Source organism: Castor canadensis, chromosome 6, assembly GCF_047511655.1.
Source record: "Castor canadensis chromosome 6, mCasCan1.hap1v2, whole genome shotgun sequence".
Lineage (NCBI taxonomy): Eukaryota > Metazoa > Chordata > Mammalia > Rodentia > Castoridae > Castor > Castor canadensis.
The window spans coordinates 68,928,745-68,956,514 of NC_133391.1; the positions used below are offsets into that span (position 1 = coordinate 68,928,745).

Consider the following 27,770-nt stretch of genomic DNA (forward strand, 5'->3'; position numbering starts at 1 on the left):
GGTTCCAGCTATGCAGGAAGACGTAGGTAGGAAGATCATGATCCACGTCAGTACCAGGCAAAAATGGGGAGAACCTATCTTTAAAAATGACCTAAAAGCAAAACAGGCTGGAGACACAGCTCAAGTGGCAGAGCACTTGCCTAGCAAGTACAAGACCCTGAGTTCAAACATAGTACTGCCAAAAAAAGTGGAATTGCTAGGTCACTAATTGATAGAAATAGTTATTTTTTTTAAAGTGGACCAATCAAGGTTCACTCTAGCAAACCTAAATTTAAAAAAAACTTCAATATAAGGAAATACATGCTTAAAATCATCAAAAGGATTGGGTAGAAGCACAGAAGGCGAAACAGACAGAATTCCTCCCAGATCAACACTGCTAACTTAGCCAGCTAACAGTATAACTGGGAAGCTGCTGTGGGTGGCAGGAAGACTACCATACCTGCAAGCTAGGTGTCAGAAAACTGCCCACAGTATAGGCAACAAATTCTTGCATAGGACTCCAATAGCTCAGCAAATAAGAAGAAGGACTGACAAATGGAGTTGTCAATTAAAAAGCTTCTGCACATGAAAGGCAACAATTTCCAGAATCAAGAAAACCCACAGAATGGGAAAAAATTTTTGCAAACTTTTCATTGAACCAAGGATTAATATCAAGAATATATAAAGAGCTCAAAAAATTAACATCAAAAGAACAATTAACCCAATTAATAAATGAGTAATCAAATCGGACAGTTCACAAAAGAAGTAAAAATGGCCAATAAACACATGAAGAAACGTTCGATAACCTTAGCCATAAAAAAAATGCAAATCAAAACTATGCTGAGATTCCATCTCATCCCAGTCAGAATGTCAATCATCAAGAAAACAAACATTCAAGTACAATCATATTGGATATACTATAAGAACCTTTGTACATACCACAATGTACCCCTACCCAGCACAACAATAAAATAAAAAGAGAAAAAGAAAACAAACAACAAATGCTGGAGAGGATGTGAGAAGAAAAGGAACCTTATATACTCTTGGTGGGAATGTAAATTAGTATAGCCACTAAATCCATACATACATTCCTCAAGAAACTGAAAATAGAATTACCATATAGTTTGTCTATACCACTCTCTGGCAGGTATCTTCTTGTGTAGCATATCTACCATATATTATAATCCCCAAACCATAATTCCAATCATAAAATCCTTCCCAAAAACAGAACCAGATTTTGAAACAACTACATCCTGAAAGTGTCCACCTGCACATCACAAGCGCCTGAGGCACATGTCTAACACTGTTACCTTACCTCAAAAATCTGTTCTTCCTCCCTTTATTATGTGTGTGTGTAAACTGTACAACCTTACCCATATGCTGAAGCTAGAACCCTGGAGCTGGAATCAATGTGATTCTTCTGTTTCCCTTTCTGTTCCTATATTCAAACTGCCTCTAGGACCCATAAATCCAGTGGAATACTTTTATCTGAGTTCTGAGTTTAATAGGTGCTCTTTAAAGAAAGACCTCAGAGATGCTCATTCTACCATTTTATTGGACATTGGTTGTGTACATTAACAAAATAAGATCAAAGTAAAAGCATGATTTCCATATAATCATATCCTAATATCTAGGCTATCGTCTTACATAATTTAATAAATCTCAGTACGCTCCTGATTTGGGTATTCAAGAGCTTAAGTGGTTCAGAAATATCTCTATATAAATATATAAATCATAGCGCCTAAAATAACCATCACTGTTTTGAGTTGATTCAAAAAGTCCTGGGAATATTTCTTAAAATATAGTTACCTTACATTGGCTGCAATCCTGGTGGGAGGGAGTGGAGGGAGTCTACCCAGAGCTAATAATAGCAGGAGCTGGGACAGAAGGGTACAATGTCTCTAACTTGGGGGCACAGGAGGCAGTGGGGGCAGAAGACCCTGAAAGCTGGGCAGGGAACTCAGCCTCGCGGCATTTCCCAACATTGCTTAGGTATCGAAAGCTAACAGAGACGTAAGACTCTAGTGCAGAAAGAAGCCCTTCACTTCAACTCCCTTGGCACTGCCAAATAATGGCCCAGCCCTCTCCCACCTTACATAGGGTCAGAGACTCTGGCACAGAGAAGATTCTGGAAAGTTCTACCAGTCTCCCTCCTGCTGTCATGTTCAGACCCCCTTCACCCTAACTGAAAAAAAAAAATGGAAGAACAATTACTTCAAATAAAATAACTTCAGCGAGTATGCTGCTGGCCCATTGGAATGTGGAGGGAGTGCACTTTGCCTGGTTTGACCTTAGGGGCAATGGCAAAGACTGCAGTCCCCAGCATCAATCTCACCAGCTTTAATGCCATCACCAGCTTGTAGGTTCTTTGGTCCTTCAAGGCTTCTTAGCCAGGCGTCAGTGGCTCACGCCTGTAATCCTAGCTACTTAGGAGGCAGAGATCAGGAGGATCACAGTTCAAAGCCAGACTGGCACATAATTCACGAGACTCTATCTCAAAAAACCCATCACAGAAAAAGGGCTGGTGGAATGGCTCAAGGTGTAGGCCCCGAGTTCAAGCCCCAGTAGGGCAAAAAAAGAAAAAAAGCTTCTCAACACTTGGCATAACACATACACATCTCTGTGGTGGCTTCACTGTTCACAAACAGCTTTCACCTCCACTAAGTCATTTGATTCTCACAATCCCATGAGGTAGGAAGGAAAGGGATCAGAACCCCTAGTTGAAAATAAAGAACCTGGAACTCAGTTATCTTGACAAAATTCACAGTTGGCCAGCCACAGAATAAAAAGTGAAACACAGGTCCAACCTCCAAAGTCTTTCCTATTGTTTTTCTAAGAACAGTCAGTTTGAGGGAAGGGATTCATATCCTCATCCCCCACTTGGTCCTCTCAAGAGGTTCTCAGACAGCCCCATTGAGGACTGGATGAGTCCGTATACGATAGATGATGACTGCAGTGGCTGGACACAGCAACAAGGAGGTCATGATGACAATGGTGGCCAGGATGATAAGGACAATGACCCAGATATCCAGGATGTGCTTGGGAAGCTCCACTTCCACAGAGGGGTGGCTGATGGCCTCCATGTTGACTCAATCTGCAATAGACAGAAAAGAAAAGTCAGCTTGGTGTGCCCTCTTTCTCTGCCTCCTTAGTTGGAAGAAAACCTCCACAAGTCAAAAGCTTGAGCTACTTCCCTTTTATTTGATCATTAAGGTTCCTGGAACACGAATAGTAGTGGCTGCCTTTCCTAGGGGCTTTCTGTTATAGGCCTGTGCAACTCATTCAGTCCTCCTCCAACCACTAACCCTATGAGGGAGGGACTTTAATAACTGTCTGATTTTGCTTCTTGGCCCTTACGCCCATTTTACAGACAAAGAGTCAATGCCTTAAAAGATGAAGATGTCATTAACTTGACCAAGGGAGTGAAGCCAGATGGATGGAACTCCAGAGCTTCCATGCTTTATTTCTACAAGGTTGTTTCCCTGGTAACAATGAGAAACTCATTGTTTTTGGTCTTGTACCCTGTTTCTTATTCTCCTGGTAACAAAACTCCCTCTTTTCTAAGGAGAAACTACCTTTTCTGTGTAGTTTATTTGAGGCACTCAACTAAGCACAAGAATGGAGTTGTGACCTAGGCTTACCCATTACAAATCTCCATAACCACATTCAGGGACAGGCAAGTGACCCAGGCTAGCCAAACAAAGTCCTCCCTAGTACTTATATGTACAAGCTCTTGGAAAAAGAGGATTCTTTTTGCTGGAATGGTTAAATTGAAAGGATGTGAATCTGAAAAGGACAGGGCTATCTTGCTCATATGCATGTCTTAGACATAGAAAGAAGAAGCCTTGATGCTTATGTGAGTAAGCTGAACCCAGCCAAGTTTGATGCCTTCTATAATCTTGGATAGTTCAGACATAGAGGCCAAAAATAATTTGCTTCTGCTTAATCCAGTATCCATTTGGTGTCTCCCCTTGCAGCTAAAAGAGTTCAGATAGATAAGGATGTAAATCAGTTGTTCCCTGTGATTTTTGATTCACAGCAACCTTAGTGTCTTGGTAATTTTTTCACAGCACCCTAGGCCAAAAGAAATATTTAGCAGTCTGTAAATTACATAATTAAACTGAAACGATTTAATAAGTATTTATGTCCTAACAATTTAGTAGGTGTTGAAAAATATATACAAATTAAGACAAAAATATTATTTCATTCTTAGCCAGTTTCTTACTAATGAAATGCAATCACTGGACAACTTTTCAAACTTTGGAATAAGATTAGACAATGCATCCTTTTTTCCTATTCCACATTTTTTTGTCCAGTACTTGCCATACCATGGCAACTATCAAAAGCTTAACTTCATAAAATGTAACATCACAAAAAGGAATGTAGTGGGTACAACGTTAAACTACAAAGTAGCTTGATCTAGCAATTCTCACCATGTCTGAAAAACAGACGCCCACTATCACTAATCTGTTAAAAATGTTAAGATCATGCAACGCCCACCTTCTTTCCTCAGTGAGTTCACTTTGGCTCCCCAGGGCACCTCAGCCCACAGCTTAAGAACCAAAGATATAGTAAATTTCCTGCCCAGAGGGCATGAGACTATAACAAACAATCTTTTCTGGTTTCACCTGAATCTGAGAACTATAATTCTGTGCTCTAAACCCCAAGTAAAATTCTTAGTTCCAGTCCTGTTTCCTTTTCTAATCTGATCACCAGCTTTTCTTCTCTCCTTCTTTTGGCTGGATGCCCACTGTTGCTACTAAATAAGGTATTTTCACCATATCCAAAGTAGAGTGCCCAAGATATATATATAAGCATTTACTGCATTTCTTTTGTTATATCAACCAACACAACAAAAGTGTCCACAAATAGTAAAATAAAGTAGGGTATATCCATATGTCATGATTTAGATGAGTTGAATGTGTCCTCTACAGGTTCAAGTGTTAATTTAATCCCTACTATGAGATATTAAGAGGGCAGAAAGTTAATCCTACTGTGGTATTTAGAAGTGGGGCCTTTGAGGGGAGATTAGGATCAGATGAGAAACCCCCATGACTGAATCCTGGTAACTTTGTAAGAAGGTGGAGAGAGATCAGAAGAGAACCACACACAGACTCCGTGTTTGAGGAGTGTATCATCCCCCTATTCCTCAGCCACCAGGGAATAAAAGGATGACTGGGGAGTAGGCATATGGTACAGAGATGTTGGCCAAACGGTACAATATTTCAATTAAACAGGAGAAATAACTGATAAGCATTTGAGTTTAAAAAAATAAATTATGTACTAGTTATTTTAAAAGAATCCATTAAAAAAAAAAAGGAGCCTGACATTGGCAACTTCCAAATATTTTAAGTGGAAAAAAATAAGCAAGGGATACACAAGTATACACAGGATGATTCCTTTGATCAGATTTTGTAGAATTAAGTAGATTTAGGAAAGGACTTATTCATGAAAAATAGTTTCTGAGAATAATCCCAAGAAAGGGTTAATGATAGTTATCTTTTGGGAACCTGGTATAAGAGGTTTGGCTTTTCATTCTTCATGTTTTTATACCATATGACTTTTCAAACATGAAACAGTCAATTTGGAGTAAGGGATTCATATCTCATCCCCCCACTTGGTCCTCTAAAGAGGTTCTCAGACAGCCCCATTGAGGACTGCATGTCTAGTCCTTTCACTCCAACTAGGTTGAGGAGAAAATGAGATTTGGGATTTATTTTCTTTATCATTCTCTGAATTAAAAATGGCAAATATTTGTATACTTTTTAAATAAAATTATGATCTGAAGTGATCAAGGGTCACCAAATGTATGCCATGTATACCATAGTAAATGTAAATCACCATAGGATAGGACAGTAGTTCTATCCTGATTTCTGGGTCCCAATCCAGACTTACTGAAGAAGACTGGAGAAAGGATGGAAAGGTGCATTTTGTCCCATCACCCGGGAGATGGGAATGTGCAGCCAGGTTTGAGAGCTGCTGAACTCAACAGTCTCTAAGGTCTCTCAGACTCTTCCTAGCACTAAGATTTAAGGTGCTGTGTGGTCACACTGGTTGGAACTGTGCAAGCTCCAAGATGAAGGCAGCCTCTGGCCAGGCTCCCAAGAGCCACAGATTTATCAATCAGGCTGGGGCCTGCAGAGGAGAGAGGCACAGGCTGGCCCTGATTCAGCCAGGGATGGAGTCACTTTCTCCAGGGTCTGACACACAGAAGCATGAGTCACAGGAGACACAAACTGTTAAAGAGGCACAGGGGTGGGAGAAATAATTCTTGTGGTCTTCCGATTGCATCAACAACCAGCCTGCCTTAGGCCAAAAGAACCCCACAAAAGCCCTTCCAGTAAGCCTGTTAACATCAAACAGTCTCTGGGACTTCAGATGCCAGGATACATAATCTCCCTGACTGATTTTCATAAGCAAAACCTGTCATTTACAGGAACTCAGGCCTCAGGGCTCACCCACAATCACAAATCATGGAATAGTAAAAGCTAGAGCCATTCCTATTTCACAGATAGTATGAAATAAAGGGTCGCCACCATTTTCAATCCTACCCCCTTCCTGAACAATCATTCAAACACATACTTGGACCATGACACTACCTCTAACTAAAACCAAACAAAACAGAGCAAGTAGATGAATACATGAAACACTTCCTGTAACCTATGTCCTAGACTGTACCAATTTTACTCTTATGCAAATGAAACTGTATTTAACACCCCAATCACAAAAACAGATAAAGACAGACAAGAAGAAAGGCAAGGTGTTGTGCTCCTAACGTCTGCTCAGCAGGGCTGGATAAATATGATTAGAGACCCTAAGCACAGAAATTAGGGTACCCATCCCTCCACATATGCACTGCAAACTAAAAGCAATACTAAACCACAACACACCGAATTTACATGGCATGAAATTAAAGTAGTTTTCTTCTTCCAACTGAAAATATCTGAGAAGACAACTTTTTCAACTTATTTTTCTGGTGTCTGATTACTTGGTCTGGCACAGCTGCTGGGCCTCCCCTGAGTCCTTGAGCAATGTTCTCCAAGGGCCCCTCCAGAGCTACTGTTCCAGGCTGGCCACACGGGCTCACGGAGCACAGGGACTCTACATCCCTTTCACTCTTCTCAGTCCTCAAACGTGTCTGTGGGCAGGCTGTTCCTCCCTATGTAACAGGCGATACAGACGCTGTGAAAGAAAAACTTTGTCCCCAAAGTGAGAACTAAGTAAATATGTTCAACATCTTTAATTGTATGCTAGAAAATTTCGCATGAAAAAAAGTAAGACTCTAAGCTCTGCCAGCTGACTTCTGTTTGACCTCATTTGGCATCCGGGTGCCTTGGCACCTTATCACTATATAAAAACTTGTATCTTGGCACATCTAATTAATAGCCAAAGATCTATTTGCTTATCATTTGCTTCACAGATAAACTGTTTGTTATTTATGATTAATAGTTCATGTTGGAATTTAACCCAACCATTCACGTCACAAATTTAACCCTATCACTGATAAGAATATGATGTTTCTTTGACCGTGGGAAGTAAAACAGAAGTCAGCCCTAAACTCATTTTGAACTGGCACACTTTTATCTGCTAGTCACCTCATTAATGAATAATAAACTTCGACATATGTTCTACATATGTTTGTGTAAGGATTGGCAATAACACCTCCTTAAGCACACCAGCAGAGAAGCCACTGGTACTGGATATTCCATCCCATCAGATGGCAGGCCCTGTACCACTGCTTCTGTGAGTTGCTGCCCATAAGTCCAAAGGCTAAAGCAATTTAATGGAAAACTCAGTAACTCCAAAATGACTACTGAATTTTGTATGCATTAACAAGATCGAGTGTAAAGGTTTTAACAAATGTAATTCCTCCAAAGGAGGGGGTTAAAAGTACTTTTTTCAAAGATGGAAACTCTGTCCCATCTACCACTTGACTTGACCCCCTTCAGGTGGAAATGGGGAATGGATGCCCTACTCATTCTACTTCTGGGACTATTTTTCTTTCTTTTCTTTCTTGTGTGTGTGTGTGTGTGTGTGTGTGTGTGTGTGTGTGTGTGTTACTGGGGCTTGAACTCAGGGCCTTCACTTTGAGCCACTCCACCAGCCCTTTTTTTTTTAATGGGTTTTTTTTGGAGACAGGGTCTCGGGAACTATTTGCCCAGCTTGGCTTCCAGCCTCCATCTGGATCTCTGCCTCCTGAGTAGCTAGGATTACAGGTATGAGCTTACCAGCACCCAGCTGAGACTATTTTTGTTAAGAAACTAAGTGCCTTTGCAAAAGAAAGAATCAATGTTCCAGTCAGTATCAGCATATAGCAAATTTTCTAGTTATAAGAAAAATTATCTAAACTTCATAAATTAAATTTTCTCATAGATCAGTAGTTTCAGAATAATTGGATTTAAGGAAAACAGCCAGTGCCACCTATTCACCTTTCAGCAGTGAGATTCCCCAGCAAGCAAATTTTTCCTCTCTGGCAATATTGTTTCTATTTTTGGTTGAATACTATCAAAACAAGTAATTCTGCCCAGGATATTCATTCATTTACTCACTTTTCAAGGACTTGCTACAAAGCAAGATGCTCTCTTATGAATACTACTACTTACTCATTGTGATTCTTTAACTCCCAAGAATCGCACAGAAGTGAAGTATCCCTATCCTAGTTCCCTCAAACACAGGATCACACAAAACATTTGTTTAATAAACTGTATTTATTTAAACTTTTTTTTTTTAATTGTCAGCCAGGTGCTGGTGGCTCACACCTGTAATCCTAGTTACTTGGGAAGCTGAGATCAGGAGGTTTGCAGTTCAAGGCTAGCCCAGGCAAATAGTTGGTGAGACTCCATTTTCAAAATGACTAGATCAAAAAGGGCTGGAGGGATGGCTCAAGTGATAGAGTGCCTACTTTGCAAGTGCAAACCCTGAGTTCAAGCCCCCGTCTTACAAAAAAAAATTTTTTTTAACAAATTTGTATTATTTGTATTTAACAAATACAAATATTAGGTACTACCTAATCTTCTCCCATACTTAATAAACCATCACAGTAATCCCATATGGGATATATTCTTTTTCTTTTAAGAATACCAAACTATATTTACTGTTTACAGTAGTAAAGGACAACAAATAATGTACAAATTGGTGAATGAACACAATAGAGCCAACAAACATTCCATCTGAGCCCGCACAGCAAGACAAAGGAAACAAGAACATTTTCTGCAAGGTTTCAAGCAAGCAAGAAATGGTAGGCCATTGTCAGGTGACTATAAAAAGCAGGGAACAGCCATCAAGCAGCAATAGATCCCTACAGAAGGACAACAGGCAGAACTATGCACATTTTAATTGGTATAGACCCCAGAATATTTCACAGAACTGAAGTCACCATACTAAAGCACAGCTTCAGTACATATTTGGAAAGCAAGGAGCACAAATCTGTAAGAGCCCAAAGTCACCTTTCTGTGGACTTCTTTGGCAACCACACTTTGAAGTAGCTCTTTTACACAAAAACATAACTGTGAATTCAATTATACTTAGAGAGATCATATTGTTCATCAGAAGCAAATACTAGAAGAAATCTGAGACCACAATACAATTACCAAATGAGAAATGTGGTGATTACTTTCTTCCATGTTGTGAAAAGGGAAAAAGCTGAGTTTTGGTGTGCCAATCACTGCCTATGTACCCACCCACCCCAAGGTACTAAGTAGAGGAAGATATCCTGAACCTCAGGCCCTGGGAAACCCACTCCAGAGCAGGAGCATTCAGACCATATTACTGAAGGATTTGGTTTTTTTTTTTTACCTTTGAAGAAACATCTGGTGTTTTCCCTTTAACTTTACCATCTGCCTGACAATGCTTCAATGTGCAATATTTAGCATATTACCATCCTGGGCCTTTGACAAATAGTAAATAGAATTCCGCTCCTTTACCTGTCCCACAGACATGCCTACAGTGAACATGAGCTCTCTGTGTATTTAGGACACTACCTGGAGTTAGAACCTAGCCACAGAATGACAGCTAGCATTCAGTCCCAAGTTTGGGAGAAAAAAATATTTGGGGAGAAGAAGGAAACAAAATGAAAACAAAAACAAACCCAAAACCTCACAATTCATTTTACCTAAACTAAGAAAACAATCTGATTGGCCTGACTTAAGCTGTAGCCTCATCCCTGAAGATACAGTTTTGAGTTGTACTCGAAGTGCTTCAGAGAGAGGAGAATCATTTCAGAGACTATTCTTGGCTCCCACAGACTCTTCTGTGGTTGGTATGGTCACACGCTCATCCCTCAGTAGCAAATGCAGGGACAGTGACAGGAAGTGCAGATGGGGTCCCTCAGGAAGCTGTGCCTCCAGTCTGCTGTTGGAACAAATCAAAGGGGTCTTCACCTTCCATCTCCAGCTCTGTGGGAGTGCCTGTCTCCCACAGAGACTGGCTGCCCATCAAACCTAAATCTAATCTGTCACTTAGACAGTCCTGTCTCTCACAGTAGGCCTTCCTCAGCTTGCTCGGCTCAAGTGATAGAGTGCCTGCCTAACAAGCTTAAGGCCCTGAGTTCAAACCATAGTACTGCAATAAATACATAAATAAATAAAATGCATAGGAGGCAGGACAGCATGACTTGCCTACTTCAGCGCCACCTGTTCCCGCTACTCATCTTACCACCAACCCACAGCCATGTCCGAGGAGAAGCCCAAGGGGAAGAGTGGACACAGAGAACAACCACATCAACCTGAAGGTGGCTGGGTAGGAAAGCTTGGTGGTGCAGGTCAAGATCAAGAGGGATATATTGTTTTACTGCTGTGTACCCTAAAGCAGAGAGAAGTTAACCAGCCAGCAATCACAAAGTTAAATTAATGGCGTTCAAACTCAGGTCTCCTGATCTGGTACAGCTACGTCAGAGCCTACACAGACCCAGGCAAATGAGCTTGGAGTATACCAAACCTACAGCTCTCTTCTCAGTCAGGTCAGATTCTTACTGGTTTTGGCCCAAGGCCTTTTCAGTTTTAGAAAATTACTTAATTCACAAAGATCAGAACTTTGAATTCTGATAATGGCAAAATAGACAATTGCATCAGTCTTTTACTGACAACTAGAAAAGTAGGTAAAGTATCTGCCTAAAAGTACTGAGAACTAACAAAATAATAAAGAACTGCCAGCCCCCCTACCTGGGAGAAGGCCGAATCCAGAGAGGTGATTCTGGCATTTAGGGCGGCGTTTCCCCTAGTGGAAAACAGAGAGTGAATAGTGCTCCTAACAGGCTGAAGAGACTAAGGGAGCAAACCTTGCAGCACAAGATTGCCAAGACAGCGGGGTGAGAGCAGTAAAGTCTCTGTACTTTGAGCTGGAACCTCAAGAGCACCCTTAGTGCTAAGGATGATCTGTGACCCGGAAATATTCCAGTCCTCCCAGAGATCACAGCCAGTTTTTTAAGTTATATGTGGGAATGGGGTTTGAGTGTAGGTGCTCTACCACTTGAGCCACACCTCTGCAGCCCACTCTGAATTATCACAGTCCTAAAACTGAATTTAGGTTGCTCACATTTCTGGTATCTCCAGGTTCTGGGCAAAAGCAGACATACATCTCTCTGGAGGTAAAATTATCATGATAAACCTCAACATTTTTTTCTCAAATATGATAATCAGTACATAACCAAAAATAATCAGGAACATAAAAAAGACAACATGCCAAAAATAAAAACATCCGAAACAGCAGAAAATAGAAAAATCTGCAATGACTCTAGATACTGGAGTTATCAGACACCATAAACTTTTTTTTTTTTTCACCATACACTTTAAATAACCTTGCTTACTATGTTTAGGGGAACAAAATCCAAGATTGTAAATTTTGACAGGGAACTTGAAACTACAAGAAAGACATCAAATTTTTTTAAAGAGCCAAATCAAACTGTAAGAACTAAAACAGATAGTATTAGGAATTTAAAACTCAAGAGATAGGTTTAACAGCATAATAGACATAGTAGAAGTCTGAAGTGACTTGAAGGTTAGATCAGGAAAACTACCTAAAATGAAGGAAGAAGAAACAAAAAGATGGAAAATACTAAAAACTGGATAAGGGACATGGAGAAAACAGTAACAGGATACAATACACATGTAATTAGGACACCAGAAGGAAAGGAGAATGGAGCAAAAACAAAAACAGAGCTACACAGGGTGGCACATGCCTATCATCCCAACACTGAAAGGCTGAGGGAGGAGGATCATGAGTTCCAGGCCAGGCTGGGTAACACAGCAAGACCTGTCCCCTAAAAAGTTGTAATAAACAATAACAGAGAATTTTTCAAAGCTGAGTAAAGGCATAAATTCATGACTAAAGATAAATGAAGCATGTAAAGAAAATTGTAATAAATCTGAAATTCAAAAATTAAGAAAAATATGGTGAGTCAACTTCAAATGAGAAACATTTGTATCAAATATCAACTTTTTTTTTTTTTTTTTTGGGACACGGGGGTTTAAACACAGCCCTGTGTGTTTGATAGGCTCTCTACCACTGAGTCTTATCTTTGGCCCTTTTGGCTTTAAAGGACCTCCCACATTTTGCCTAGTCTCAGACTATTATCTTACTATGTATGATTCCCATGTAGCAGGGATCACAGGCATGTACCACCACATTCAACTTTTTTGTTGAGATGGAGTCTCACTAACTTCTTGCTGGCCTCAAACTTCCATCTTCTCCATCTTCACTTCCTAAATAACTGGGACAACAAGCACAAGCACTGAATCCAGCAACAACAGACAACTTTTAACAGAAACAACAGGATTAAAAAAAAAAATAGAATGATATCTTTTAAAAGATGAGGAGGAATAACTGCTAAGAATTATGGAGAAATAAGACATTTTCAGCCAAAAATATCGGAAAAAACAATATTCAGTAGAATAACAAATAGCAGAAGAAACTGAGTTAAAATATTTTGGCTTTCTTACATTGTTTGGGAAAGGGCAAAACAATAAATAATATTAGTCTTTGTTAAGTCAAGGATACATATTGTAATTTTCAGAGCACTCATCAAGAAAAATAGTAAAGGGTATATTTAGGACAAATAGAAAGCATATAGAAAGGTGGTAGACTTAATCCCAAAATAACAAAAACTCAGAGTACATAAAAATAAAAAACAAAACGTATATCTGTATCTTTTACAAGAGACACAGACACTTATAAAAGCTAAAATAAAAGGCACAAGAAAAAAAAATGACACAGCCATAATTAACTTAAGCTAGTCGAGGTACCCTACTATCAGAGAAGGGGAACTTTTAGGCAAAAAGTATAACCAGAAAGATAAAATGATTTTTAACTTTTATGGACTTACTCTCAGAATTACAAGGAGAAATGGTCAAATCCAATTATAGTGAGGTTACAATAAATCTCTCTCAGCTACTGATAAAAGGTTTTTTAAATAAGCTATGAACATAATTACTAAATTAATGATTTTCTGTAATATATGATTTCAAGTAGAAAAACAAGGCTGGGGTAGAGGTGGTAAGCTCAGTGGTACAACACTTGCCTAGCCTGTGTGAGACCCTGCATTTGATCCCCAGCCCAGCAAAAAATAAATTAATTAATTAAATAAATTAGATATAAAAAGATGACATTTACGTGGTTTTAAATCAAATTGTTTCCTTTATTCACATAACTACATATTCACGTAATAATGGTGAAAAAATTACTACATTAAAATAAAAGAATGATAACACATTGCTTTTATTATTTTTTTTTATATTTTAAAGATAAGAAGTTTATTTTGGTTCAATGTTCTGAGATCCAAGGTAGAGAGGCTACGTTTGATAACGGCTTTCTTGCTGTCAGAGTCCTGAGGCAGTGTAGGGTGTTAGATGGCAAGGGACAGAAGCACAGTCAACACATTGCTTTTAAAATGTAAGCTCAAAGTAGAATAGTTTAGTCTAGGAACAGGTAACTTTTGGAACGAATTTCATAAATGAATTTATTCAGCCAGACTCAGAAAATAGGGATCTGATTCCAGTATATTCCAAGGTACAACTATAAATAGGCTATTACTGGAAAGCATTTTTGACACAGAAATCTAAGATTGCCTCCATGAACTCTGCTCCCCAGTGCACCCCAGATATACAACACAGGTGAAGGGCTTTTACAGATGTGATCTAAGTTTCTGTCAAAATCACTACTGTACACAATTCCACCCTTTGTACTTCATCCCTTTGGCTTAAGGCCCAGATTCAAATAAAGCTCAAGAAAAGGGGAATAAATAAACCTTTAGAATTGTTCGTTCTCATTGTGGGTAAGGTTCTAGATGACTTTAGGATTAATAAAAAGATTATCTTGGACTTAGTTGAAAGTCATTTAGAAGTATTTCTTTAAGGGCGACTCTCTTGCTGGCCTTGAAGAAAGTAAGGCACTATGAATTCTACATCTGCAAGGAAACAACTTCTGCCAACAATCTGGATGAGCTTTGAAGCAGATTCTTCCCTAGCTAATCTTGCAGACAAGAAAGCAATGTGGCCAGCACCTCAAATGCAGCTTTGTGAGACACTGATCAGAGGACCCAGCTTAGATGTGCAGGACTCCTGACCTGTTGAAACAGTAAGATACTCAATTGTTTTACACCACTAAGTCTGTGATAATTTTTTATTATCGATAGAAATTATCTATTTTCACTAGAAAATTAACACTATAATACTATATCCTTCTGGGTTCTATAGAGACAAAACAAATGGTGTTCTAGAAATCTGCACAGAATTTAGATACTTCCCAGTTTACACCATGTAAGCTACTATCCATTTTGCACATGAGGGAAATGTGGTCAAAGAAAGGAAAAGACTTTACCAAGGACACACAGTTAAGTCAATGGCAAAACTGAGGTGAGAACTTGGGCCTGGTGACTTCCACTACTGTTTTGTTTGAGATGGGAGTTGAGAGACTCAAGTGAGAAGCCAGTTGGAGAACGTGGTAGAGTGGTGCTGGAATAAACAGAAATAGACAGTGAAAGCCAGGCAGATTTCTTGACCGTGGTTTTTGCTACATGAGGCTCCTTCCAGTCCAGAGCAACTTCAGAAAAGGTGAGGCCGGTGGTTGTCCAGCATCAAACACACAAGATAGACAGGAAAGAAGGAAGGGAGGAAGGGAGGGATGGAGGGAGGAAGAGAGGGAGGAAGGAAAGTTTCTATCAGAATCACTGTTGGTAAACTCACCTTTGGGTTTCATCTCTTTGAGTTAAATCCCAAATGCAAATAAATCTTCTAAAGATGATAATAAGTAAACCTTGTAGGTTATTTATTCCTCACTATGGGTAAGAACATCAGAGAAGAAAGGCAACAGAATCCTGCTTTTTGCAAAGATTCCAGCAATAGGGGGAAAAAGTCCACATGCATACAGAATGAGGGACTAGAAGAGGAATGACAGAAACAACTGTGCCTCTGTTCCAACTCTGGACCACCCCTGATTTTACCAACACAGCCCATATCTGCTTCTGTACAGAACACTCCTTCGGCTCAATGGTGGGTACTAAATAAACTTTTTTTAAAAATCAACAAATCTTCAAGATCTTATATTCTGATAAGGCCATGGAAACTCTTCCGAGTAGAAGGAATATTTAGAAACAGGAAACGTGTGAAGAGATCCTTCACTTTACATTCACACTGCAAAACAGTATTAAAAACCCAGACTCTGAGGCCAGTGGACTTGTGTTTAAATGTGGCTCCCCCACTTTTTGGCTGAGCAACCTTAAATAAGTTACTTGAACTTCCTCAGCTGAAAACAAAACCAAATATGGGAAAATAACATCTGCCTAGGACTAGGAGAATTATATGAGATAATCACAACTGACAGAGTAAATGCTCTACAAATGTTAATACTTCTTAGGATTAGAAATTCCTAGCAAATATCATCCCCTCCTTCAGCTGGTTTGTTAGCATCCCAGCCTTGGCAACAAGGCTTTACTTTAGCAACAAGGATGATGGATGATACTGTAGTCTAGATATGGTTTGCCCCCAAAGGTTTAAATGTAACACTACTGAGAGGTGACAAAGCCTGGTAAGAGGTGACTAGGTCACAGGGCACCACCCTTGGAGGGATTAATTTCCACATCAAAAGAGTGGGTTAGTCACCATGAAAATGGGTTATTATATAACAAAGTTCTCCCACATATGTGACTGTTTTTTACACATACCTCCCTTTCTGCTTTTCCACCATGAGTTGCACCACCACGAAGCCTTCACCAGAGGCCAAATGGATGCCGATATAGTGCTCTTCAATCTCTAGAGCAGTGACCTAAACAAACCTCTCTTTTCACAACTACCCAGCCTCAGATATTGTTATAGCGATACAAAACAGACTAAGGCAGATAACCCGTATTAATGATTTTTTAAATCAACCGGCACAGTGATTAAACTGACCTATTCCTACTGTACAAGTCTGAAATGGTACAGTTAGCAATTCAATCTAATTTAGTAAACATTTATGGTATGGCACTGTGAATAACGCTGGAGGTTGAGGAGTGGATCTGTGGAGATGGAGATACAGTTTTTGGCCTTCTGAAAGAGACTTCAATTATAATCGCTAATTGCAGAGACGTGCAAAATACTCAGACCACTAAAAGCAGAGAAGCACTACACTGATGATATTAAACCCATCACAAGTGGGAATGAGGGAGGAAGTAGAAAGAACACAGACTCTGGAGGTAGGAATCTGGATTTGAATCCTGCCTTCTACCCTCATAAGAGGTGAGACTGGCCAAATTATTTAAAAATCTCTAACCCTCAATCATCTCGTCCATGAAGGAGGAATACTAAAAGCACTATATCAAAACATCTCAGAAATATGCAGACTCCTAGAACATAAAGGTTCTCAAAAAGATATTAATCCGTATTCCTTTGTTTTGCCTAAGTAAGATAGAAGATTTTACAAAGAAGGGGGCCTTTTATGGGGGCTTGGAAAGATAAGCCGGAATGCAAAAGGAAGAAGTGAGGAGAAAGGCAGGCTGCACAGGACAGACACCATCAACAAAGCCTAGAAGTGAAGAGTACATGATATGCTGAGACATATGTAGCCCTGACAACTTTCACAAGAGGCTAAGCTCTTTGAGCTTCCATTTCCTCATTTGTCAAATAATAATAATAATAATAATAACAACTATAGCAACTACTTCATTGGGATGCTGTGAGGTTAAATGAGTACAGGTCATAAAATATCACTTTCGTTTATCTCTGAAATGTCTCCCAAAGGCCCACATGTTAAAGCCTTAGTCCTCAGCTTAGTGCTAAGGGAAGACCTAATGGGAGGCACTGGGAGTGTGCCCCTGAAAGGGATAGAGACCCAAGCCCCTTCCTCTTCCTGTTTCTTTGATTCTTATCCGCCAGGAGGAGAGCAGCTTCTTCTACCAGTCATTCCCACCACGATGTGCTTCTTTGCTACAGACCCAAAAGCAACAGGGCCAGTCAATCATGGACTAGAACCTACAAAATTGTGAGCCAAAATCAACTTTTTCTCTTTATAAGTTGTTACCTTGGGTATTTGTTATAGTAACAGAAAACTGACTAACATGATAAGCACTCAGGACAATGTCTGGTACGCAGTAAGGGCTTCATAGAATTAAACCGAGGTAGCGAGCATAGGAAGAGAAAAAACAAGAAGTCTTAAAAAGAGCTCAAGAAAAGAGTTCAGAGGCCCTACTATTAATTAAGGTGCTACAACTGCTCTAACGAAGACTGATCTGAATCCAGTGTAAAATACCATAGCAGTAAGTTTCGTAAGTAAGTGGCCTTTGATGGTCTGTTCCAGATTTGACCTTCCACTGGAAGCACCACACCCTCCACATTGAACTGCAGCTAACAGTTATTGTTTGAGAGACTGCCAATACACGTTATCCAACTAGTTTGCCACCAAGGAGCTCACTGCTCCAGACATGACTTCCTGCTAGCAGGCAAGCTTAATTACCCCAAAGTAGGAGAAAAGGCAGATAGAGGCAGGTGGCATCCTGTAGGTATGGCCCTAGTCCAGCACTGCCAGAGCTCTGAGCATAGAGTGCTACTGCTGTTTCCTTTCCACCAGACACAAAGGCCAGAGAGGAGGCAGCTGGAACGAGCTCTGAGTCACTGATGCTGAAGGTATCTGAAGATGTGTGACTCTTCAAGCATTCTGCAGAAAGGAAACCATGAGGCTGATGGTCTCAGGGCACAGGCCTCCACTCAGGGTTTGCAACTATTGTTCACTTTACAGGACCCTTTCTAAGGCTTCATTCTCAAAAGGAGCTGCTGGAATTGCCAGCTAAGAACAGAACATTCAGAACAGTTGGAAAGGGTAGCCCAAGTGCCAAGAAGGGGCCCCAGTGGCTACCTTCAGCTTAAGGCACCTAATGACCTGTGTCCCAAGAACTGATCTCATTTGAAGATCTTTGAGCTTACTGTTCCCCCTTCTTAGAATGCTAAGAATGCTTGGAAAAGGCCCCCTGCCCATTATCTCACTGTCCTTGACTTCAACTGAAATGTTACCACTTAGAAGTTTTTCAGACACATCCTGTTAAACTACTACTCTCACACACCAGCCATTCTTTGTCTCTTATCTCTTGTTTTGTTTTCTTCGTACACTTTTAACATTTAAAATTAGTTTGTCACTTTTGTTTCCATTGGCTTTTATTCACAAGAGGCTAAGGTTCTGTTCCTTTGACCCCACAAATGCAAGCAAATGAAAGCAGAAACCTGGGTTTTGTCTGTTGCTGTATCCTCAACACCTATCAGGGTAAATGTCAACAATGTAAGAACAATGAAGGGATGAATATGGGAAGACTGGGTAATTCAGATGTGAGCTCAATTCATAGTTTAGTTTGCTGACTGTGTCCAAAAAGAACCCTGACTCCTACAGAAGTCCAAACAATCCTAAAAGTCACAACCATATCTCCAAAATAAAATGACATCCTCAGATTTCACCTTTTCTGGACTCTGTACATCCAAGAAGCATTATAGGAGACTTCTTTCCTAGTCCACCCTGTTTGTACCAGGCAGAGACTGGGAGGCTGATGAAAGAGGAGACAGGTTTCCCATGCCAAGTCCAGTATGAGGCCATCCCAGCCTCACATTTACTCTTAAAATGGCTGTCCTTCATTGTGTAATAGATAGCCTCAAACATTTGCAAACCCAGCAAGGAGTCATTCACCAGAGACTTTTGTTCCAAAGAAATAGGCCAGAGGAAGGAATGGACAAGACACACAAACTATCAATAATATGACATGAATCAAAATAGATGCTTTTCTCTGATGACCCAAGGTCCCTGTGGAGCATTCTGTTCTCATTTCACCACAACTGACCCATCTTCTCCAAAATTCCTAATGAGCTAAAGACCTATTCCCTGCCTGAATTTCTGTCTGCTCCTCTGTGCCTGGAAAAACACTAGGATATTTATTTCAAAGAGATCAGAAAGGCAGCCAGAGTTGTTTGAGACTGCACGTAGACTGCATGTGAGTAGCCAATCAGTCTTGAAAACCAACAGAGAGCCAGCAGAAGAGAAAACCCAGGCCAAATCCACAGCATCCTGTTTAAGCCACTATTGGCTATGGTTATTTACGAGTGACTAAGTAACAACGTGCTTGAAGTGCACTAAACTGACAAAAGACATTGCGTGAGAGAGCTTCAGGGAGGCTCTATGAAAGAGCTGCAGAAGCACTGGAGTGGTGGTGCTAAGCCCCATCTTACTGTGTGAACCAAAACAAGTTGCTCTCCCAAAGAGGGCCTCACACATGTGGCAGGCAGAATGGCCCCCAAAAAAAGTCCATGTCCTGATCCCCAGAACCTTGAATGTGAAAAAGGAAGCATGACTCAAAGGGCGGAGTCATGAGAACACAGGCAAAAGAGATTTTGCAGATGTAAATAAAGTTAAGGACTCTGAGATGAGGAGATTACCCTGGATTACCCAATGGAACCAACCCATTTACATGAGACCTTAAAAGTGAAGAGGAAGGCGGAAGAGGGGGTCAGAGAGACAGGACATGGGAAAGATTGATTTGCTGGTGTTGGTTTTAGGATGGAGGATGGTTGTTGACAGCCTAGGAGTATAACAGTTACCAAAGGCAGGGAATGGTCCTCCATTTACAGCAAGAAAATGGTAACCTTAGACCTGCAACTGAAGGAAGTGAATTCTGCCAACAACTGAAGCAGGAAACTAGTTCTCCCCTACAGCTTCCAGAAAGAAAAACAGTCTAATGACACTTTGATTTATTCTTGTGGGACCCACACTGGCCCCTGACCTACAGAACTGTAACTAAATAAAAAATTTTTAAAGCCCTTAAATTTAAGCATGGTAAACTGTTACTGCTGCATTAGATGATGAATACATGGTGTGATCCTGAGAAAACCTCAGTTTAGACATCAGTTTTGCTGTCAGTCAGTTGGAAGGAATGGATAAGGTGATTTCCGAGAGTCTGGCTTACTCTAGAAGATATTCTACCTCCCCACAGCTCTGGCCTGAGTGCCATGATGGACTCAGGTTGAAGACCATTAAAGGAAACAAAAAGAAGAAGTGAAATGAAGAGAAAAGTAATCTTTAAAAAGTCACAAAGTATTTTCTAAGATACCTCCTAAGGCATACCCCAGAGGAATGAAGTGGGAAACCTGGGAAAGCAAGAAGAAAGCAACGGGACCAATTGATAGAGGCTCTCCAGAACACTGAGTTAGGACTTGGGAACCTTGGGGAGGTGAGATGCAAAGTACTGATTGGTGATGTCTGCCTGGGGCAGGGATCAGGAGTAGTGACGTATTTGTTAGATATTTGTCATCATTAATTGAAACTAATTTGGGAAAGCCAGTTTAGTTTTCTCTGTTTCTCCTTCTCCCTCCTCTGTTTCATTCTCCTAATCTTATATAGTGGGTCACCTGCCAATCTGCCAATCAGAATACAAATCAATAAAATAAGGAAGCTCTATCTACACACAACTAAGCAATTTAAAGTGCACAATTTGAATCTGGCTTGACGTTGTTTTGCCAGGCACTTCTAACTCTGGCCTCTTCTCCTTCCTTGCTACCTAAAGCTTTGCCTCTAATGCTGTGTTCTCTCTTGAGGTACCCCTTCTGTCTTCTAAATGAAGGTAAGAGGGTTAGAGTCCCTAGTGATCCACCAGTATACTGGCTGTCAATTTTTCACTTAACTTCCCCCAGGCCATCCTGCAAATAAGATAAGATCTGAACCCTAGTTCTCCCAAACTCTAATATAGATCAGAGGAGAGACTCTGGTGCCAGACTGCTTGGGATCACACCTTACTCTGCCACTTACTTTATGTGTGATTGTGAGTAAGTTATTCTCTCTGGAGCTCAGGTTCCTTGCCTATTAAATGGAGGGAATGATGACCCCCTCCCTAATAGGATGTGGTAAAGACTAAATGAATACATGTGAAATGGTGAGAATTATGCCTGGCTCACAGTAACCACTCAACTAATGTCAAGTAGGATTATTAGTCCAGCATACCTGGCCAGTCTGGGTGTGGTGATGTGTAATGCCAGCATTTACTCCTATAAACTATAAAGCGGGGAGGGGAACCTTTGCATTGCCAATAGTGGCAAAATAAAGATCCTCTTTCCTTGGAAATATCCCCTTCATTTGTGTGTTTTGATTCACAGAGAAGAAACAGGGCATTTTTTTTTTTTTAAAGAGAAGAATCAGAATACAGCAGGGAAAACATTTGAGTTTGCGAATATCCCTTGGTCTGTCACTCCCTGGGCCCTTGGCCTGACCCAACCACATCCTCTAGAATCTCTAATTAGTTCTGAGTCTCTGACTACAGTTCCATACTGAGTTCTCTGGCTGGGCCAGAGAGGGGAATCCCCAGACCCTTTGTGCAATCAAGCCTGAGGCAGTTCAGAGAGGTCATTGTGGGAGATTTGATGGATCATGACTTGTCACCCCACAGTATGACTCACAGCCCCAGGACGGGTGGAAACAGGAGGTCTCCACTGGAACAGAGAACATTTCATGGCTTTTTTGTTTCTCACCGCAGAAGTACGTGATGTTGAAAAGCTCAGCTGGGCTGTCTCTTGTGTGTTCAGACAGTTGGGGAGTGCCTTGTACAATCCAAACAGCAGGCCATGCTCACCCACAAACATGTACCTGCCCTACTCCTACTTCCTCATTTCACAGATAGGGTCCAGAGAGGGGAAATGCCTCCATTGTGGTAACTCAGAGGCTCTCCAGACCCCCCCCAAGAACTGTTCTTCCCACCCCTCACCACACTCCCAACCCAATGAGGCACTCACAACTCCTTCTGATCTATTTACCCTCTGCAGTGGTACCACAGACCACAGATGCTTCAGCAAGTTCTGATGGGTGAATGACTGAGTAGCTTCCATTGCATCCTGAAGCTGTGAGGAGTTGAGTATCCATTGGCTAGACAATGGGGAGAACCATCAGCCTCCAGGTGCCTACAGGATTCTGCCAGTCAGGAAGAAACAATCAGGGTGGAGGGGATGAATTCAAGTATGATATATCTGATACATTATAAGAACCTTTGTAAATGCCTCAATGTACCTCCACCCAGCACAATAAAGGAAATAAATAAATAAAAGAAACAGAGTGGAACTGCATAAACAGGAGCCCAGCCCAACCACTCAATCAGAACAACCCTGGCACAGGTTTTATGGTTTATGCCTTTCATCCTTTCACTCACAAAGCATGTATTGTGCACCTACTGCTTGCCAGACCCTGTGCCAAGTGGAGAGATGAAGACAGATACGCAGTCCCTACACTCAAGGAATGGAGGTGGAGAGCCCGGCGGAAAAGAATCAGCAATTGGAAAACTAAAGGAGCAGACAGCCAGTGGCTCACGCCTGTAATCCTAGCTACTCAGGAGGCAGAGATTAGGAGGATCGCGGCCGAAAGCCAGCCCCGGCAAATAGCTCGCAAGACCTATCTCGAAAAAACTCTCCACCCAAAAAACGGCTGGTAGAGTGGCTCAAGGTGTAGGCCCTGAGTTCAAGCCCCAGTACTGCAAAAAAAAAAAAAAAAAAAGGAGCAGACAGCCGGGAGAAGGGAGCAAGGCCTTTCTCCAATACACTTTTCACATGTCCTTTCGCATTTGCGTTCTGTATCTATTTCACAGACAGAGAAACGGGTTCAGAGAAACGATGATAAAACAGGATAGGACAGAACCAGGACCAGAACCCATCAATCCTAACTCCAAAGTCCTGGCGCCTTTTATGTGGGGCTCTGCTAACAAGCTTGCTTTCTGGATGCTGCAAAGACTCAAACCCAGCGCAGCGTGGTGGCGCGACCGGGCTCAAAGACGTCGGGCCGGGGGAGCCAAGAGCTCCAAAGCCAGCTGGGGGAGGGGGCGCGCTTCCCGAAGGCAGAAAGAGGCAAAGCCGAGAAGCCGGTGTGCAACCGGGCTGGGGCTCACCCATGGAGCCCGGGCCTCTCGAGGCCCAAAATTGTGAACAGAACGTGTCTGGAACTTAGGGGTGAGATCCGGAGGGAAGGGAAGAAAGTGGGGGGAAATAAACGCCGAAGTGCTGCGAGGGTACAAAGAGAAGCGTTGGAAGGGCACTGGGGTAGGGGTAGCGCGAGAGTTAGACGAGTCCGAAGACGTCCGCCCGACCAGTGCCCCACAAGCAACACCCGATGGCCGGCACTCACCCCGAGTCCGCGGTTCTTCTTTGAAACCCTGCGGTCCCCCAGCGGGTCGAGAGAAAGTTCCCGGCGCAAGGGCAAGTCGGAACTTCTCCAAGTCCCCAGGATCGCCCAGGATCCGGCAGCCGGAAACGACCCCCAGCCCTGGAATCTGAGCCCAGCCAGCGCCCGGAACGTGCCCCAGCTGCTCCGAGCCCCGGGAGTGCGCAGGAGCGTCTGGGACGCGTGGCTCAGCACCCTGCGCGCCGCGCTCTGGTGGCTCCGGAATGCGCGGCCGCTGGGGACCGCTCCCCTCCTCCCCCAGGCAAGCCCGAGACCCCAGCCTCCGCGCAAACCATGTCCAGCTCCTCCCCTGCCTCCCTCGCGGACTGCTGGGGAAAAAGGAACCTGCAAGGGAAAGAAACCAAAGAGTCTAGGGTTCCCCTTTTCACCGTGCCACACACTCGTGATGTGCGTGGCACACATTTCGCCTCAGGGGGTGGCGTGGGTGGGATGTCTCTACTCTGTATTGTAAACTGAGACGGTTGGTCTACTACCTGTCCTGCAGGATCCTTTCCAGCTGTTGTCTAGACAGAGGAAAATCCAGAAAGTGGGTTTGGATGGAGGAGCCAGGAAAGGTTCCTGCTTTATAGTGTGCTGAGTGTAGGATCTGTTCATTCTGTCTGTAAAGGGAGAACTCAGCCCTCTCTTGAGGATTGACTTAGAAGAACAGTGTGAAGCTGGTTGGTTGGCATAATAAGCCTCTAAGCATCCTGTTTATTTTGTGATAACGTGAAGTCCGCGGTGACCAGCGGCCTATTAGAATTATGCCTCTGAGCGGCTTCCCATCCTCTTTGTTCATGGTCCAACTTCCACACAGGACAATGCTAACTCTGCAATCCCCTTCTCCCCTCTGAGATCAATGGCATAAGGGAAGACTCTCATTCCTCTAGCTCTCTTGACTGCCAATAATATGTTGTAGTTCTTGAACTTACCCCCTACTGTTTCCTCTGACTCAGGGATGAGATCAGCAGAAATGACATCAAATCATCATTACCAGACACCCATTTTTTACAGGGAGGGCAAGGAGGATGAGAGGGGTTGACATGAGAAGTGATTCAACAAAAATTCTTAAGTGTTATCACCCAACAGCGTGTTTTGACCAAAAGAGAAAATGCAGGGTGCTAAAAATATGCACAACCCTATTCTGAATGCTTTAAGACAACACTCTTCTTTAACAGGAAATATGTTACAAGACAATCTTAATTTAATACAAAGTATTCCCTGGTTAATGGAATGGGACTGGGGGGGTGTCATTTGAGTGGACAACTGATAACTGAATGTGCCCTACCATGAATGTTGGCTTCCCTTGGAGACAATGCAGACCCCCAGGACTAAAGCCAGCATCAGGAAGGCTTTGTGTCTTTTCCACTTAGCAGGGTATCAGTATCTTTAATATTTATTCGTTCTGAGACCCAAAAACTAAGCCCCACAAAAAGTTGAATGCCCTATAGGAAGCATACAGCATCATCTGCTGCCTCAGTTGAACTGATTTTAAATCATAAATACACAAGACTTTTTCTTTTCAGTTACACAAGTATATTTATTAGTTGTGAAGAATAACAAGTTATGTTGAATTGGAAATTAGGAAACCAAATTTCTGAGTCTGTCACTCAATAGCTAAAGAATCATTATTGTCTCATTTTCTTCGCTTGTAAAATAGTAAAATGAGAACTATTCCTCCTGTGTGGTAGAATTATCATGACTAAAGATTTCATTCATGTATCTCTCTACTAAAAATTATTCATTGGTTGGTCATAGTGTTACACTCCTGTAATCCCAACACTGGCAAAGTGGAGGCAGGATAATCACAAATTGGAGGCCGGCTTGGGCTACATAGTAAGACTATGTCAAAAAAAGAAAGTCATTGAATAGCTTCACATTCTAGTCCTAAAGAAAACAAATTATCTTTATTTATTGCACTTCCATCTAGAACCTACAGATTAAGTGTTATCTTGATGATAAAACAGCCTCCATCACTCTATTCACATCTTGTTTTATGTTCTTCATGGTTTCACAAACTGATACCATTTTGCTTATTTATCTCTTAGAAAGTTAGACTACAAAAACAGTGCTCACCAATGTTTGCACATACCTTTGTCCCTTATTTTTATGTTTAGAGCAGACAAACCTTTGTGTTACATTAATGTATATGTTCTATTTTGTCACCTTAAGAAATGTAGAAGGGATGTGTGGCTATAGGAAGTTTTATAATGATTACTTTTAACTTTCTCTTTTCTTTGAGACAGTGTCTTGCTGTGTAGCCAGGAAGGCCTCAAACTTGAAGTCCTCCTGCCTCTGCCCCCTAAGTGCTGTGATGACAAATGTGTACCACTAGGCCCAGCTTGCTTTTGATTTGTGCTTCCAGCTAAATCCTTCCATATTTCAGAGCATCCTCAGTTACTTCCCAAAGTTATTTCTTTGAGAAAACAGGAGGAATGTACATTGATTTGTTAAAAGTTGTGATTTGTATGGATCATTGATACTATGCTAAGAATTGAAGTAGCAAAAAACATGAATGCTATGTTTCCCAACCTCAATTATGAGTGTGGTTTGATTTATCAAGGGAAAAAAATGAGCAATTTTGTCAACAAATAAATGTGCCCAAATGTGTAAGACCATGAAAAGACAAAACTTGAAGGTACAAGGTGAGAAGCTTGGGGAAAAGAAAACTTTGTTTCCAGAATTTAGAAAGATGTAATTATTCATGTGTTTTTACATTCCAAACCATCTTTGGTCCTTCTTAAATGGATAAATTACTGAAGGCTTAGTATCTCAACCTTATAACACAAAATGTATCATTTACAAGCAGAAAGGATGCTAAAATTAATTAGGTATGTTTGATATTGTTTCATATTTTAACTGGCTTAATAATGTATGAATTGCATTATATATTGAGCCTTCAAAATGGAATAAGCTGTCCAATCAAAAAAGTAAAGTTAATCTTTCTTATATTACTTCTTAAAGTAAATGTGTCATTGTCCCCATGTTTACAGTACACTCTTACACTTGAGGAAATGCTGACAAAATCCATAACCCAACAGAGAATGTTTCTCTCCTTTTCTAATATAGTTGACTACTGCAATAAAATAATAGAACCTTTGTTTTAATCATAGCAGATGGCTTTTACTTTCTTTCCATGCTTGCGTGAAGACCTCTGTTATAAGCTAAAGAGTCTTCAACAAAGACAGACACTCCCAGTGCCTAGGCAGAAAGAACTGCACTGGGTACTCAAAACTGGAACAGACTTATAGAGCCAGGCTTCTCAACATTAACTGACCACAGCAGACATCTATAGAATAACCCACAGGATTTTATCAGAATTGTTAGCCCAGGGCTTTTAGTTCAGAAGCAAATGACCACGGAAGTACTCTGTAGATTTGTGAGTCACAAATAAATCACATAAGCTTAATAAGCCAATAAGGGAAATCTAATCATGGTTATTTGTTTTGGAATCCTGTTGTATTGTTTTCTGATGTGCATGAGGAAGAAGTCCTTTTTTCTTTCATTTTTAATTATTTAGTTTCTTCTTGATCTATTTGTAATCCTCAATTTAGCAAACTATGCTTATGCAAACTGTAATGAAATATTTTTTAATGATACCTGTTCCCACTGACCCCTCAGAATTCAGGAGTAAATACTGTTACTGAGTCCCTGGCTATGTAGCTATATAAATAGATTCAAAGAATCTGTTCTCCTCTTTACCAGGATATAATGGACAAATCTATTACACAATCAAAGCTTCCACAGAGCTTTGTACTTGAGAATAAATGTCATTTAATCAGTTATAATTGCATAACCAATAAGAACAAGAATGGTTCTTCTTATGTAGAAGCAAGGCTACAAAGCTGTCTGAGGACATTAGTCTGGTATCTGTTCCTTAGTTTATAAAGTCCCAAGATTATGCTAATAAGACAGTAAGGAAGTTCGCTTGCAGGTAGATGAGCAATGTTTTAGAAAATGGTAGAGACCTGGAGAAAAGAGGAAGTCTTTCACTTGTAGGTACTGCATGTAAGACCTAATGGAAATGAATTTCTTGGCTGTGGTGTCCTGGTAATGTAAGGCACATTTTAGATTCAAAGGTACAAATAGATTGAAAGTAAAGGAATGGAAAAGTATAAATGAAGCAAGTGGCAACCATAAGAAAGCTGGAATAGCCACAT

The 27,770-nt window shown here is 41.1% G+C and overlaps 1 protein-coding gene across 2 annotated transcripts; it reads right to left on the minus strand.

The window, feature by feature from the left end:
• Window positions 1-1,516: 1,516 nt before the first annotated feature.
• On the minus strand, window positions 1,517-24,263 carry Smim3 (small integral membrane protein 3). Of its 2 annotated transcripts, none has more exons than XM_074076634.1 (2): window positions 24,105-24,263; window positions 1,517-3,073 (listed from the first exon to the last, which is right to left on the minus strand). In XM_074076634.1, exon 2 carries the CDS (start codon window positions 3,060-3,062, stop codon window positions 2,880-2,882), a length of 183 nt encoding a protein of 60 aa, XP_073932735.1. In that variant the 5' UTR covers window positions 3,063-3,073; window positions 24,105-24,263; the 3' UTR covers window positions 1,517-2,879. The 2 variants fall into 2 exon arrangements, with proteins under 2 accessions (XP_073932735.1, XP_020035811.1); XM_020180222.2 differs by lacking the exon at window positions 24,105-24,263 and adding an exon at window positions 23,575-23,944.
• Between the last annotated feature and the right edge of the window lie 3,507 nt (window positions 24,264-27,770).

Bases quoted from the DNA above. Each gene is read 5' to 3' on its own strand.
- Smim3 (XM_074076634.1), bottom strand. From the start codon at position 3,062: ATGGAGGCCATCAGCCACCCCTCTGTGGAAGTGGAGCTTCCCAAGCAC.